Source organism: Henckelia pumila, chromosome 1 (genome assembly GCF_033568475.1).
Source record: "Henckelia pumila isolate YLH828 chromosome 1, ASM3356847v2, whole genome shotgun sequence".
NCBI lineage: Eukaryota > Viridiplantae > Streptophyta > Magnoliopsida > Lamiales > Gesneriaceae > Henckelia > Henckelia pumila.
Genome location: NC_133120.1, coordinates 94,925,479 through 94,939,728, shown reverse-complemented (window position 1 = coordinate 94,939,728; position 14,250 = coordinate 94,925,479). Strand labels below are relative to the sequence as shown.

The 14,250-nt window shown below is 37.1% G+C and overlaps 2 protein-coding genes across 7 annotated transcripts; both read left to right on the top strand.

The window, feature by feature from the left end:
• Positions 1-2,888: 2,888 nt before the first annotated feature.
• On the top strand, positions 2,889-5,562 carry LOC140874635 (uncharacterized). Of its 4 annotated transcripts, XM_073277983.1 has the most exons (4): positions 2,889-3,552; positions 3,882-4,179; positions 4,903-5,003; positions 5,322-5,562. In XM_073277983.1, the coding sequence occupies exons 1-3, from the start codon at positions 2,905-2,907 to the stop codon at positions 4,911-4,913; spliced, it is 957 nt and encodes a 318-aa protein (XP_073134084.1). In that variant the 5' UTR covers positions 2,889-2,904; the 3' UTR covers positions 4,914-5,003; positions 5,322-5,562. The 4 variants fall into 4 exon arrangements, with proteins under 4 accessions (XP_073134084.1, XP_073134083.1, XP_073134086.1 ...); XM_073277982.1 differs by lacking the exon at positions 4,903-5,003 and having other exon boundaries at positions 5,325-5,562; XM_073277985.1 differs by lacking the exon at positions 4,903-5,003.
• An 895-nt stretch (positions 5,563-6,457) lies between these two features.
• On the top strand, positions 6,458-14,216 carry LOC140890038 (solanesyl diphosphate synthase 3, chloroplastic/mitochondrial). Of its 3 annotated transcripts, none has more exons than XM_073297793.1 (12): positions 6,458-6,819; positions 8,069-8,147; positions 8,332-8,412; positions 8,494-8,565; positions 9,440-9,571; positions 10,311-10,397; positions 11,335-11,406; positions 11,726-11,811; positions 12,059-12,191; positions 12,795-12,884; positions 13,508-13,606; positions 13,759-14,216. In XM_073297793.1, exons 1-12 carry the CDS (start codon positions 6,755-6,757, stop codon positions 13,936-13,938), a joined length of 1,176 nt encoding a protein of 391 aa, XP_073153894.1. In that variant the 5' UTR covers positions 6,458-6,754; the 3' UTR covers positions 13,939-14,216. The 3 variants fall into 3 exon arrangements, with proteins under 3 accessions (XP_073153894.1, XP_073153890.1, XP_073153897.1); XM_073297789.1 differs by having other exon boundaries at positions 8,055-8,147; XM_073297796.1 differs by having other exon boundaries at positions 6,681-6,819; positions 8,052-8,147.
• Positions 14,217-14,250: the final 34 nt, after the last annotated feature.

The following is a 14,250-nucleotide window of genomic DNA, read 5'->3' as shown; positions in this document are numbered from 1 at the left end:
CAGAACTCCTCAGAGTTGTAAGGCTAAATGACTGAAATCTCATCAGTAATGATTCCATCAGTGTCGGAGTGACATCCACCAGTTCAGTCACAGAACAATTCTGTACAATCGGGTTCGCTACCATTTGAATCATGTTCAAAACTTGCCGAATAGAAAATCTGATAAAAGAGGATTAGGACACAACATCTCAATTACATCTATCTGGTGTCCAACAACCTCAGCTCGACATACTCATTCGATCTCTAGAGTATTCAATGCAACCAGTAACCTGAAATAGTTCGTATCTCAATTAATTCATGCTTTAAAAATTAAATCATATATCCAAGTAATTCAAATAATTCTCAATCATAAAGCATGCTCGCATATTCTTCAACCATATAATTAATCAATCACATGCGAGAATTCAATTCATGCGGACTCGATCTACCCCACTCGCTTCTAAATTCGGTTCAAGATCTTATCTCTCTGATACCACTTAATGTGAGACCTCGATTCTAATCATCAAATCTCGTGATAAACAATAATGAAGCCTACGAGATTAAAATCAAATAAATTTTTTTTTGAACAGTGCTCGCTCGATCGGTAAAACATTACCGATCGAGCGGGTCATAAATTCCAGGTCTCTGCCGAGACTTAACAAAAGCCCTCCGCTCGATCGGTCAAAACTTACCGATCGAGCGGACACAAAAATCCCAAACTTCTGCCTCAGCTCAGGGGTGCTCGCTCGATCGGTAATATTCAATCGATCGAGCGGGCACAAATCTGCAGAAAATAAAACAGATATGCTCGACTCTATTCAATTCAAAAACTTCAAAACTAAATCCATTTGACTTCCATAAATCATCCAAACATCATGCATAATCCAATACAAAGTATTTCTAAAGTTATACAATCTCGAACTATTAGAACATGCTTCAGTCTAGCTTATTCAATGCAATACAATACAAGTTCGAATACAATCTAAGTTCGATTACATATTCGACTTCTAAAACACCAAGGCCTCACTCTATCAACTCGTCTACCTAGCCATGTGATCTCTGACTCGATCCTGCCCCACCTGTTGCCAAGCACACATACAAAGACAAGACAACAGCCGGATAATCCAATTAGAATAATATTCCCAGTAAAAGAGACTGACATGCAATCAAATAAACATATCAAGTCATGGTATGTATTCATTCCTCATATAATCAATTAATCCATTCAAGTACTGAATTAAAATGATATGCATGTCTTTAAAACTTCTGGATTATCAGACTCAGATAATCAAATGGAATTCTTCTTTCTTTCTTTCTTTTTTTCTTTCTTTCTTTCTTGGGTTTGAGATCCTGAGGTTAAAATATCCAACAATCACACCGAACTCCCCTTTCGAGGTGGACGAGGTATATTTTAATCCTCTAGACTCCAGAGCATTGTAGAGAGTTAATCGACACTTGTAGTAATTCGCCTACCAAGGCCACTCAACTATAATCTCCAGATCGTCTAATTCAAAACAAATAATCATTCGGCTCAACATGAATGCATATGGCATCTCATGCATTCAATCATATTTTCAATCATCAATTCAAATAAATATTCAATCATGATGTCAAATAAGCATTCAATCATGCAAGTATGTGAATTTCTTCTGAACACTCGAATAAATTCGGATTCGAGTTAATCGTTCCATTCAAGTCTAAGTCATCTTTTACCTTATTCGCTTCGAAGGTACTTCAATCTGAAAAAATCAATAATAAGGATAATAATCAATATCCAATCAAATTCATTCAAAACTCAATCAAACTTCTTCGATCGATAAATAAAAAAATCGATACTGTACCGACTTCAATCTTCCAAACTGTCCAAAGCTGCTATCTTGCAACTCTGCTGACTTCAATTCAATCTATCAGAAGGAGTTATAAGGATCAATATCGACATCAAAAGCTCACTCAAAATCGATACGATCAAAACATAGAAACGATATCCAAAACTCAAACTGACGGCATAACGGCTATAAACTGATCAAACCGGAAACGCAGACAACAATTCAACAATCCAATAAACTCATTTCAATCAATACATATCATTTCCAATCCAATCCCAACACATCTCAAATTCAAAGATTTCGAAAATCACTAAGAAAATCATAACAATTCCGATCGTCGTTAGATCTTCGAACCGTCTTAGATATACTATCACAGCTATCTCATAATCATCATCTCCGAATATCAATCAATTCTAAAGACATCCAAAAATTCAAACCTCGTAGAAATAAGAGAAACTTACTTTCAAACGGAGCACTCGACGCTGTGATCGCAGATATCAAGTCAGAATTCAATTCTATCGGACGGATCGAGCTAAAATCGAAATCACAAAAGCTTGGGGAAGCTTTGTCGCTTCAATGGAGGGAGAGGCGGTTGGGAGGGATGAAGGAAGAGAATGGAAGACTTAGTCAAAGTTTATATATTATAACAAATCCTCATTTTGCGTTTTAGTCCCTGAAATTTCTGAAAATTGCATTCTAGTCCCTGATCCAAATCGAATTGGCCCTCGACTTCTAAAATCTCTGATTATCTCAAATAAAGTCCATTAAGATAATTTTGGTGCGTTACATTCCGGGTCCGGGTTAGACCCGACACTTGACCAGGTCAAGAGCCGGCAAAATGGGTCGAGCCCGTCGGGCCATGAAAAATTGAAGGGTTGGGTTGGGTTTTTTTGACGGGTTGCCCAACCTAGTCCGCAACCCGCGGCAGATGGGTTGGGGTTTCTATGGTCCATTTGGAGACGAATCTAAACGAGCCAACCAAAACAAACCACGTGTCATGGTGGCCCGGCCCGGCCCGGATGGGCTGAAAGCTCTAACAAGGTCTATCTAAACCCTCTCCCCCATTTGGAGTAGGAGGGTTTTAGCGAGAAGGTAGAAGGATGAGTTTGGTGGCGGGATCATACGAGCGCTTCATATGGGGCTACAGCCTCAAGAAATCGCCCAAACACTCCTCCCCGTTAACCCTAACCCCGCTCTTCTCCTTCCCCTCCCACCTCTCCACCATCAAATCCGTCGCCGTTTCGGGCTCCGCCGCCGTCTCTGGCGGCAACGATGATACCATCAAAATCTACGACCTCTCTACCTCCTCCGAGATTGGTTCCCTTCACCACTCCTCCTCCATCTCCTCCCTTTCCTTCTACACTCCTCCTTCCCTCTCGTTCCCCAGGAATCTCATCTCCGCAGATGCCGATGGCTGTGTCTCAATCTACGACGCCGATCCTTTTGTCTACCTCAAATCCGTCAAAGTTCACAAGAAGGGTGTCAATTCTCTTTCCATCCACCCCTCTGGGAAGTTGGCGTTGACTGTAGGCCACGACGATTGCTTGGCCATGGTTAATTTGGTTCGAGGGAGGCGGAGCTTTTACTGCAGGCTGAACAAAGAGTCCTCCATCGTACATTTTGATGGAACTGGAGAGAAATTCTTCATGGTGGTCGATGAGAAAGTCACGCTTCACGAAGCTGAGGATGCAAAATTAGTTACTGAGTTGGATAATGGAAAGAAAGTCCTCTGTGCTGCTCCTGGTGCCGTATGTTTTGTCTCTCACTTTTACCTTGCGTATGATTTAGCTGAGGAAAGTGAAATAATATAGCATATATACGATAATGATTGATGATTAAGATATTAAAACTAGGGAAAGTGTTTAGTTTCTGAAAATAAAGGAAGGGATGGGTTGCAAAAATATAGATGTTTTTTTTTTGACGTAGCAAAAATATAGATCTTTACGGTAGCTATTTTTGTGCCATTTATTAACCTTGTTCAAATTCATATGATAATTGTAATTTTTGGGTCTACACTTGATAATTGTCCTTTAGTCGGCAATGTTTGAATTTGTTTTGTGTTATTTTATTTTATCAGAATGGGATTTTGTTTACGGGAGGAGAAGATAGGAGTATAAAGGCATGGGATACCATCAGTGGGAAAGTGGCTTACAGCATCGGGGATGCCCACACGGCTCGTGTGAAAGGCATTGTTGTGTTGTCAAAGAGTTGTGATGATTCTGGAGAGAATGATCCGGTTATGGTGGCATCTGCATCATCTGATGGAATTATACGAATATGGGATGTGCGGATGATTAATGAAGGGAAGTCAACTCCTGTAGCTGAGGCCAATACCAAGTCCAGACTCACTTGCCTTGCTGGATCGTCTATCAAATGTGAGTCTGGATGTTTTTGAACTATATTTTATTTCACAACTTCAACATTGATGCTAGATTGTGTGGAATACTGGAGTTACATTGTTCTCTCATTGTGTTAATATAACATTATTCTGCTTGATTATCCATGCATGGTCTTTATTTATTCTACCTTCTAGGTCCATGGGTTTATGAATCAAGAAATTGATTTGGTTCTTTGGTCCAATATGAAATACTTGAGTCTATATTGGAGATCAGAATGATCATAACATTGGGAGAGACAGGAATAATTTAAGATTGTGAACTATAAAGCCATAATTATACTAGCCAACGGATCTTTGTTTCAGATTTCAGTTAAAAAAATCTTTCTTAGGTTAAGTCACAGGACTCACAACTGGCCTTGTGCATAGCTTGCCGATGAGTGTATCTATCACCCAAAGTTTGGATTCTTGCAAGATTTTCCCATAAAAATGTTATTTCATATTTGATTGGACCTATATATTCAACTCATAATCGGCATAACCTCACTTGCCTGTCTTTACTTGAATTGCTTGGAAATCAAACCTAGTTGTGGAAATTACTAGCAAAATTTAGGTTGTGGCTTGTAGTTTGGTTTGGACTTGTCGCAGAGCTTTGGAGAATAAGGTTACTGCTGCTGTAGCTTCATTTGTGTTCACAGCATTACTCAAGATGATTGGGTCTGTCAAGCCGTGATTGTAAATATGTTTATTTTCCTTCTGTCAGCCTTCAGATAATCACAATTTGAGCCATATGGACGAAGATGAGCCAACTAAGGAGTCATCATAATTCTGAGGATATTCCCAGACTCACATCCCATCTTTAATGTAATTTGAAATTTTGAAGTCAAAACTTATACATGCCTCATGGCAAATACGTTTTTGAATCATGTGAAGTTCTGTGTTCAAGCTTTCCAGAAGCTAATTTTAATTTACATTTACATTGCGGCATAAATTTTTCTTTTATGTATCTATGTATTTCTTCTTAAATGTCTCTTCACAAACGCGCCGCAAGTATTCTTCTTTTTCTATTTCTTAAAAACTATATACAGCAATTATATTTTCGACTCTACTCTGAGCTTGTACGCCTTGATCAAAATTTTCTAAACAATTAATTCTGCTTGATGAAGAATCTATTTTGAACAGAAGACTTTGAGGGCTTGAGGTCAACTGAGTAGGCTGGAGAGATGAAAGGGAGGAAGCGTGGAAAGAGGCTTTTCAGCAGTCGTCTCTAAGTTTCTTCGGAGTTTTCTGGCAAAGACAGCTGAATATACTTTGATAATGTGAAATTTATATGGAGAAAACTTGCTTATAAATTTGAATATTTTTTTGACGACCCACTTCCATATTGGAATGCATTAGTTTGAATGATAGTATTAGAGATGAATGATTGGATATAACAAGAATTAATGCCATTTTAACCACATTTTAGCTTTCCACCAAGCGCGCCTCTGAATTCTTTGAAATGAAGACGACACTGAAGAGGAAAAATAATCCAACTATTTCTAACGTCCAAGGATATTCAGGACATTTCATGTAGACGTAACATCATCATCCAAACTTTTAGTGTGTGTTTGGTTTCATGGATTTTCTGTAATTTGGAATTAAAAATCCCATTTTGAGTGTTTGGTGTAATGAAATTTTAAAATGAGATTGATATTTGATGGAAATCTATGAATTTTATGTAATTTGGAATAAAAAATCTCATTTTGAGTGTTTGGCGTAATGAACTTTAAAATGAGATTGATATTTTTAATGAAAATATGTGAGATTTGACGAGTTTTGATATATGTAAATGAAATCCTAGAAAAAATAAAAGGATTCCATGGATTTCAATTCAAAATCCAATTCTAAATCCCATTTTAATTGAATCAAACATAGTGTTAAATTCAAAACAAACAACTCATTATTTATCGTTTTCTGTTATACTTTGAATTCTATTAAATGATCATTTAACTGGTCATCATTAGTTTATCTTTAACACACTCAAACGACATTTTATATCATCATTACGGATAATTCAGTCCTACCCATAAGATAATGATGTGGATTTTTGTGATTAGTGCAAATCATGTGGGTTCCACATTATTTAGCCAAAGTTCTCCTATTAAACATATGGGTCCCACAAGCCCTGATGGAACTTTTCAGACACGCCCATTTTTCTTTTTTTACTGGACTAATAAAAACTTTGGCCCAAGTTTGTAAAAATCTTTGACCAATTAAGCAGAAGATGCCAAATAAGCCCATTATTGGCCCAATGTAATAGCCGACCCGTCTCGTATGTGGCAACCGATTCCATCAGAGCAAGGAAACCGAGGCGGCGTGTTGAAAAATCTCAGCCATTGATGGTGGCCGCGGAGCTGAGTCCCAGTCGAATCTCTGTATACTAATTAATATGTTCTTCTTCGGCGCCATTGCGAACTAATCTTTCTCCGTTTCTGCCCTTTCTTGTTCGACCTTCAATCCAATAAATTGAACAACCTTTTCCCCCTTGGAGATGTTATTTGTGAGGGGGCTGACCCGGTTTACGAGGACGGGTTGCAACAGGTATCGAGGGGTATACTCTTCGTTACTTGGTAATGGCCAGCGTCAATTGCTTCAACCCTGCACCCAGTTTCGCTCTCCTGATCATTATTCCCCGGAGGTACATAAATATACTCGCTGTTGTTGAGTTTATTAACTTATGTCACAGTTTGTGATGATCTTGTCATGGAGAATGAAGGAAGCTACTTTTGCTGTTACAGTTAAATCTGTGAATGTAGACGCAATGGGGTTTTGTGTTGTTTTGACATTTATCTTTTCTGCCTGGGTATGTATTTGGAGGAAATATATCCCGATGCCCGTGATTTATTCTTTGTACTTTTTGATTGTGGGCTAACTTAATAATGGGAGAATTTTCTCGTGGAAATTCCGTCGAACAAGTGGTCGACGTCTGTTGGCTTTTTGAATTTTCTGCTGGATTTCTGGGCACCGACTATCCAAGTACCCAGAGAGTGGTGCTTTATGCTAACTGACGAGTTGCTTTTCTAACAAGTTACTGTCTGGTGATTTTAGCTGAACCATTTGTCCGGATACTTAAAAAAAGAAAAAAAAAGAAAAAAAAAAAGAAACCATTTATTGTATTGTGCTTTATGGAGGTTGAGTATCCAAATTTGATGAGATCGATGACTCGAATACTTGTAAGTCATTCATTGTGTCTCGATTTTTACTTTACGTACTCTCACGATTCTAATTTAGGATGATCAATAGTTGGATAGAAGCTTGATAATCATCCAATCACCCTTTAGAAAATATAATTTGCTAGGCTACCGCGTCCTTTAGTTATTTATATATATGTGTATAGATGGAGTAGACTGTAAAGTATTAAAGACTACTATTAGCAATTCAAAGTTTGTGGAGAAAGTCCTATGACTGTCATACTATATGTGGTCAGCACATATAATGAAAGTATGCTTATTGTTGCCTTAGGCTGTGCTACTTGTATTCAAGAAGACCTACCAGGTAATAGACATAATTACAGCAAATGTTGGTTTTCTAGGAAGCTCCATCTTACACTTGATTCGATCCACACACATTGCACTCTTGAGATGACTGGTGTCTGACAGGGTTCTTGAGCCTCGGGACATGGTTCGTGTAGTGTGGGTTGTAGCATTTTCACTCCGGTTGATATCTTTTACTTGCAGTACTTTTATCCAGTTGTCTTGGCTATCATACCATTATTATGTTTTGTTTATATTTCACAATTTTTCGTTATTTTGTAGGAGTTTTTTTATTGTAACTGTTGATCATCTTGATTGTGTCGCTTAGTTACTGTTTGGCATTAAAAAAATGTTCTAAATATTTTGTACCGTGCTTTTTATTGTTGCTGGTGATTAGTAGGTCTTGGGTTGCAGAGTTATTTATTCTTGGGTTTCAAGTGCCATAAGTAGTATTGGGCAACAATCTCAACGTCAGGGAACATATGTTGTCGAGGTTAGTGAAATGATCATCTTCTCGCCGCTTATTGATGAGCTAATCTGTTTTAATTGCGCACATAACATAAATTCTAATGAAGTGTCTTCCTCATATTTGGTTTCTTTTTTGGTTATAAATATTTGGTCTGTAGGTGGCATTTATGAAGAAGGTATTAATACTTCATTCTTAATTTCTATCTCAGGAGCAATTAGATCCATTTTCTCTTGTTGCTGATGAATTGTCCATTCTGGCAAATAGCTTGAGGTCCATGGTAGTTGCAAAGGTATTGACATCTACTTCTATATTTTGTTAGCTAACAGATTGATTATATCGATGGTGAGGTTGCATTTCTTTAATCTTCTAGGTCCCCAAGCTTGCCTCTGCTGCTGAATATTTTTTTAAAATGGGAGTCGAAGGAAAAAGATTTCGACCTGCGGTAAGTTTCTCACCTCCAATTTGATTCCATTCCTTTTTATGACAGCCATAGCTCTCAAGTCATTGTTGATATTTTCTGATGCGAAAATCTTAATTCTTTAAAGCAATGTCGAATCAGGTGAAAAACATGTTGCATGCTGTAAAAACTAATCTGGCAGTGAAAAGGATGCCAAATGAATGCTATTTAACCAAAAAATGGTTTAAAAAGACATTCCTCAAAAGCGCGAGCCAGTTTTGTTCTTAACCAACCCCTGTGAACGTGTGTTTTTAGTTGGAATGTTAAAACATAATGAAAATCATACTCTCTATGATATAAGTAACCATATTATGAGATCAGTGCTCATCGGACCCCTAAAATTTCATGAGATTGCCATTTTAAATATTGATGGCAGATTGCAATTACTATGGAAAAATGAAAAGAAAAGACTGGTTTCCGACAACTTTCTGGAATCAATCTTCTCAACCAAACGAATGAAATTAGCATCTTGTACCAATTTACCATAGCTATACACCTGTTAACTCATGGGAACTCTTTATTTGTTTCACTTCTTTAATATTTGTACTGACTAAATGTAATGACTAAAGTTGAAAATTGTCGCACATGAAAAATTTGCTATCTTCTCTGTACTTCATATGGTCTCTGTATAAACTCTACATGCTTCGTATCCTATTTCTACGTCTGCATGCTACTTATTATATTCCTGCAATTATCTATTTATTTGTTCTGTATTTCATAGATGTGAACAGAATGTGAATTTTGCAATCATGTTGTATTTTTATTATCTTGATCATGCATGGTTTAATTTGAATGTAATGCGTTCTAACAGAGGTGGTCTGCTTTTTAGTATTATTTACCTGAACAGCACACAATGCAGGTTCTGTTGTTGATGGCCACAGCTTTAAATGCTCCATTGCCAAGACCAGCTCCTGATGCTGCTGGTGATCCTTTATCCAAGGAATTGCGTTCAAGACAACGATGCATTGCTGAGATCACAGAGATGATCCATGTCAGTGATTTTTTTTCATCCATTGGAGCGAATAACCAGAGTCTTTACATTCCTCTGCATCCCCTAGGCCCAAAGCAGATAGTAGTCATGCTTCCAATTTTTTCAAACATTCCTCATGAACTTTGGTTAGCCTAGACATGCAGTTTAGTTGGGCCAGTGAGAAAGCCTAGCATTTTCTATTTGTATACTTTAGTTTTAGTTTATTTTAAGATAACCAACTAATTCATTCATCCGGTGCTTGACCTCATGAAGCGTAGGTCTTTTCTGTCTGTGGATTAATAGACACAGATTTTGCCAGAATGGAAGGCTTGGTTTTGTATTGGAAAGAGTGGCTAGTTTTCTTTGTGTTCTTCAGATCGGAACATTATGTTCTGATAATCATGTCACATTCTTTCGCTTCCTTTCGAGTTTGCACATATTTATGATTTCTGTTTGCCTCCTTTTCTGGATGAGAATAGCATTAAAAGATGAGAATCTGTTAGATCCTTTGTTTTGATTTGAACAATCTGAGCTTTTTCACAATAAAAATCTTTCTTCAAAAGGTAATATATTTGAAATTGTCATCATTTTTGTTGTTTGGTGGGAATTCTTGTCATAGATTACGTGGTGTCTCAACTCTCAAATATAAAAAATTAAGAGTTTTGAACGTTTGATGCATAATTTTTCGTATTACTTTGTTTTTAGCTTTCTTCAACACTATCTCACCTCTGTCTTACAACTTAAGTGTTAAATTTTTTAGGTTGCCAGCCTCCTCCATGATGACGTGTTGGATGATGCTGACACAAGGCGTGGGATCGGTTCATTGAATTTTGTAATGGGTAATAAGGTACCTACCAATTTAGTTAATTTTTACTTGTTTTCACCCTCTGGAAAAGTTACAAGTGAACCTCGTAAAAATTTGAAAGAGAAGAAAATTGGCATAAAAAACTTGAAATTGATAATTGCAATCCGTTGTATCACCTGATGATTGTCTTCTCACTTTTGCTCAAATGATGAGAAGTTTTTGCATTATTATTGTTTTGGCATCTCTTTAACTGATTTTTTATCTTAGTTTTTAATGTGTTTATTACTGTGCTCTCACTTATCTCTTTCATGCACTAATTTTTGTAATTACAAATTTATGTTGAGCCGCTAATCACTTCTTTTGAATGTAGTCACAAAGAATTGATGGTGGTATTGAGTGTGGGTTCCTCATTGTTCACAATTTAGTAGATTTAGGTATTCCTATAAACTAATGTTTTCCCAAGAAAACTGGCCTTTCACATTTTTGATATATATATATAATACTGTTTTCTCAGTCTATGCAATGTTTTTTTTTTTTAAAAAAAACTTAGATAGCGAGCCCCTGTATTTCGGTAAAATAAACCCACAAAAAAATGGGTGTATCAACTAACAACAAGATCTACACATTTTGATTTATTTTTTCAAGAGACACTAGTTTTCTAAAAAATACAAGTAAAATATACTCGATGGAAAGAAAAATGCTTACAGGGACTGGTCACTGGATACAAGATTAATTAGAGGTTTAGATGACGTGCCATGCTTTTTTAAAAATGAAAAATGTTCTTGGTTCGTCTTCTGATCTGAGACAGAAAGAAAGTGGTTGAATTATGCCGAGTCTTAATCACAATGATCGTTTGACAAAGATAATACTGGCTCTGAACTAATCGAATAAATGAGAACTATTAATTTGCAGAGCTTAGTTGACTTTGGTTGCTCTTTGAATTGCATATATCTGAGTAGTGCTCTCCATGACATTGCAGCTAGCTGTACTGGCTGGAGATTTCCTGCTTTCTAGAGCTTGTGTGACACTTGCTTCGTTAAAAAACACCGAGGTACACTTTGTTCCTTCACATTTCCTTTCCTTAATTTTAGATGGTCCATTCTTTTTATTCTATTGTTTCATTGCTGCATCTGTTAGTCGAACAAAGAGAGAATATAAATGGTTATCCAATATCCATATGGATATACATAAGGTATAAACAATAATTGAAATTGTACCTAAATGTTGAAGTTTGTTGCTCAGTCTGTCTCTAACGATATTATTATTGGTAAATAATGAGCTGTAGCACTCTGCTTATTTTTTGCTGATGTGAGCTGCCATTTGTTAATTTACTAATTACTAATATGTTTCCTGCTTTTGCTGTTTAACAGGTCGTATCACTCTTGGCTATGGTTGTTGAGCATCTTGTTACTGGTGAGACGATGCAAATGACGACTAGCTCTGATCAGCGATGCAGGTGCGATGCTTTGTTTTTGTTTCGTAGGCATTGCTTTGGAGTTGTTTAATGTGCCACAGAAAAAGGCATGATGCATTTGCATGTCACATATTTGATTTAAATCTGTTATTTGATAGCTTTCATAGAAAAAGAACTTGATATTTATAATTTAGTTGTATAATAATTGTGAGCGGTTCTATTTTAAGAATAACTTGTTCTTTCGGGCCTTTCCTTCAGCTCAAAATCACGTTCCTATTTCTCTTTGCAGCATGGAATATTATATGCAGAAAACTTACTATAAAACTGCCTCATTGATCTCAAATAGCTGCAAGGCCATCGCCCTTCTTGCTGGCCAGACAGCAGAAGTTTCAATGTTGGCATACGAGTATGGAAAAAATCTGGTCTGCATACTTTCTCTCCTACTTCTTTAGTTTGGCATTTAATTAGGTTAGACGTCCTTTCTCGCATTTAGTCTGAAGTTTGTCATCCTCTTGACGGAGGATATAAGGAGGATGAGGAGTTTTAAAATTATATACCATTCATATCCTGACTTGTTCTTTACACGTTTCAGTTTGGTTCAGCGCATTTCAAGTTTCTGGTATATCTTAAACACCTGTATACAAGGTTCTGAAATACGCTAGGCTCTATTCGAGCGCTAGACCAGCGCCTAGTGCCTAGGCGGGGACCAGGCGCCGCCAGGCGGATTCTAGGCCGATTTTTAGGACACTGCCCGTATAGTGGTCATGTGCATTGGTTTATCAGCTACATTAGTGATGGTTTCAGTAATTACTTACATTAATGACTTTCCCAGTCGTACATCAGCTTATCAAATGACCGGTGCAGTATGTGGGTGAATGCCGTTGAGCTTTAACCAAAAATCTGTTGTAACATGTATTATCTGACATGCTGTTTGTCTATCTTATGAAATGCTTATGATCTTCGCATTTATTTAATTAATTATTCATTTAACAGCTATTGTTCAAATTTTGCATCCATCTATACAGGGGCTGGCGTTTCAATTAATAGATGATGTTCTTGATTTCACTGGCACATCAAGTTCCCTAGGGAAAGGCTCTTTGTCTGACATTAGTCATGTACGCTTCGCACTCTTTTTGACTTCTTATATTATTTTGAAGTCTTAAACTTTGAAAGTTACAACACATGAATGCTGGGTTTTCTATGTATCTTGTTGAAGAATTGTCAGTCTGTTGTATGTTTGTTCGCCTTTGCTCAGTTTTGCTGTTTAACCATATGTTTGTCAACGCACTTGTGAGAGAGCTGTAGTTGCAGATTTTTTTTTATTCTGAGAAAAGCAGACCAGAAAATGGTTCCCTACTAAATCCTGCCTCCATCACAATTTATGATTACCTATCTGGGCTTGCTCAGTGAGGTTTTCCTGACTAGCGTAGTTTGCAGGCTATTGTGTTAGCCCGGGGATTTACATAGTGCGCACCGAAAGGTAGCGGCTGCGGGTTCTCACGTCGTAAAAAAAAGTCAGTTATACCTACTTGTGATATTATGCAAAATTCTACAACCTAAAGTACTTTTCCTCTGACCCAAATCACTAAACCACAGTTCCTTTGTTCTATTTTTTTTGTGTACTTGCAACTGTTGTCTTCAATTTGATCTATGTTTAGCAACCTACAATCTAGCGTGGTGGTCGGCTAGTAATATTCCCCTATCTGTAACACTCGAAACATGACTGAAATTATTTCAGGGTATTATTACTGCTCCAATATTGTTCGCTATGGAGGAGTTTCCCGAGCTTCGGACCATTGTGGATCAGGGATTCGACAATTCTGCAAATGTGGACCGTGTAAGTTTTTTGTTGACTCAACCTTATGCTTAATACTCAGTCCGTATTATTCTAGCTATTTAATGAGTTTATTTTATGAATTTATATTTCTGAAACATGCATTTAAGAGAAACTTAATTGACTGAAAAATTATTTCTTTACTCATACCACAGGCTCTAGAGTACCTTGGAAAGAGTCAGGGCATTGAGAGGACTAGAGAGCTAGCAGCAAAGCATGCTAACCTTGCCTCTGCTGCAATTGATTCCCTTCCTGAGAATGATGATAAGGATGTTCAGAAATCAAGGCGCGCACTTGTAGAATTGACACACCGAGTCATCACGCGAACAAAATGAGGCACTGTAACTCTCAGTCAAATTAAATTTCATCTTCAAGTAGTCCTGTAGAACGTACAGTGGACAGGATTCCAAGTATTACATCCGTCATTATTTTCATCAATCTTTTATCATATCACACCTTTGTCAATAAGCATTGTTCCTTGTAATATGCACACCATTTTCTAGTGCTACAACGTCCAAGATTTTGTTTAAATCCAGTATTTTATAGGTTGTATACTTGTTTAAAACATAAAAGAAGATCACTCCTATCAGTTGATGAAAGTTCTCTTTCCTTAGTTTGCTTAGTTGGTTTTCTGGAATTTGCTGGTT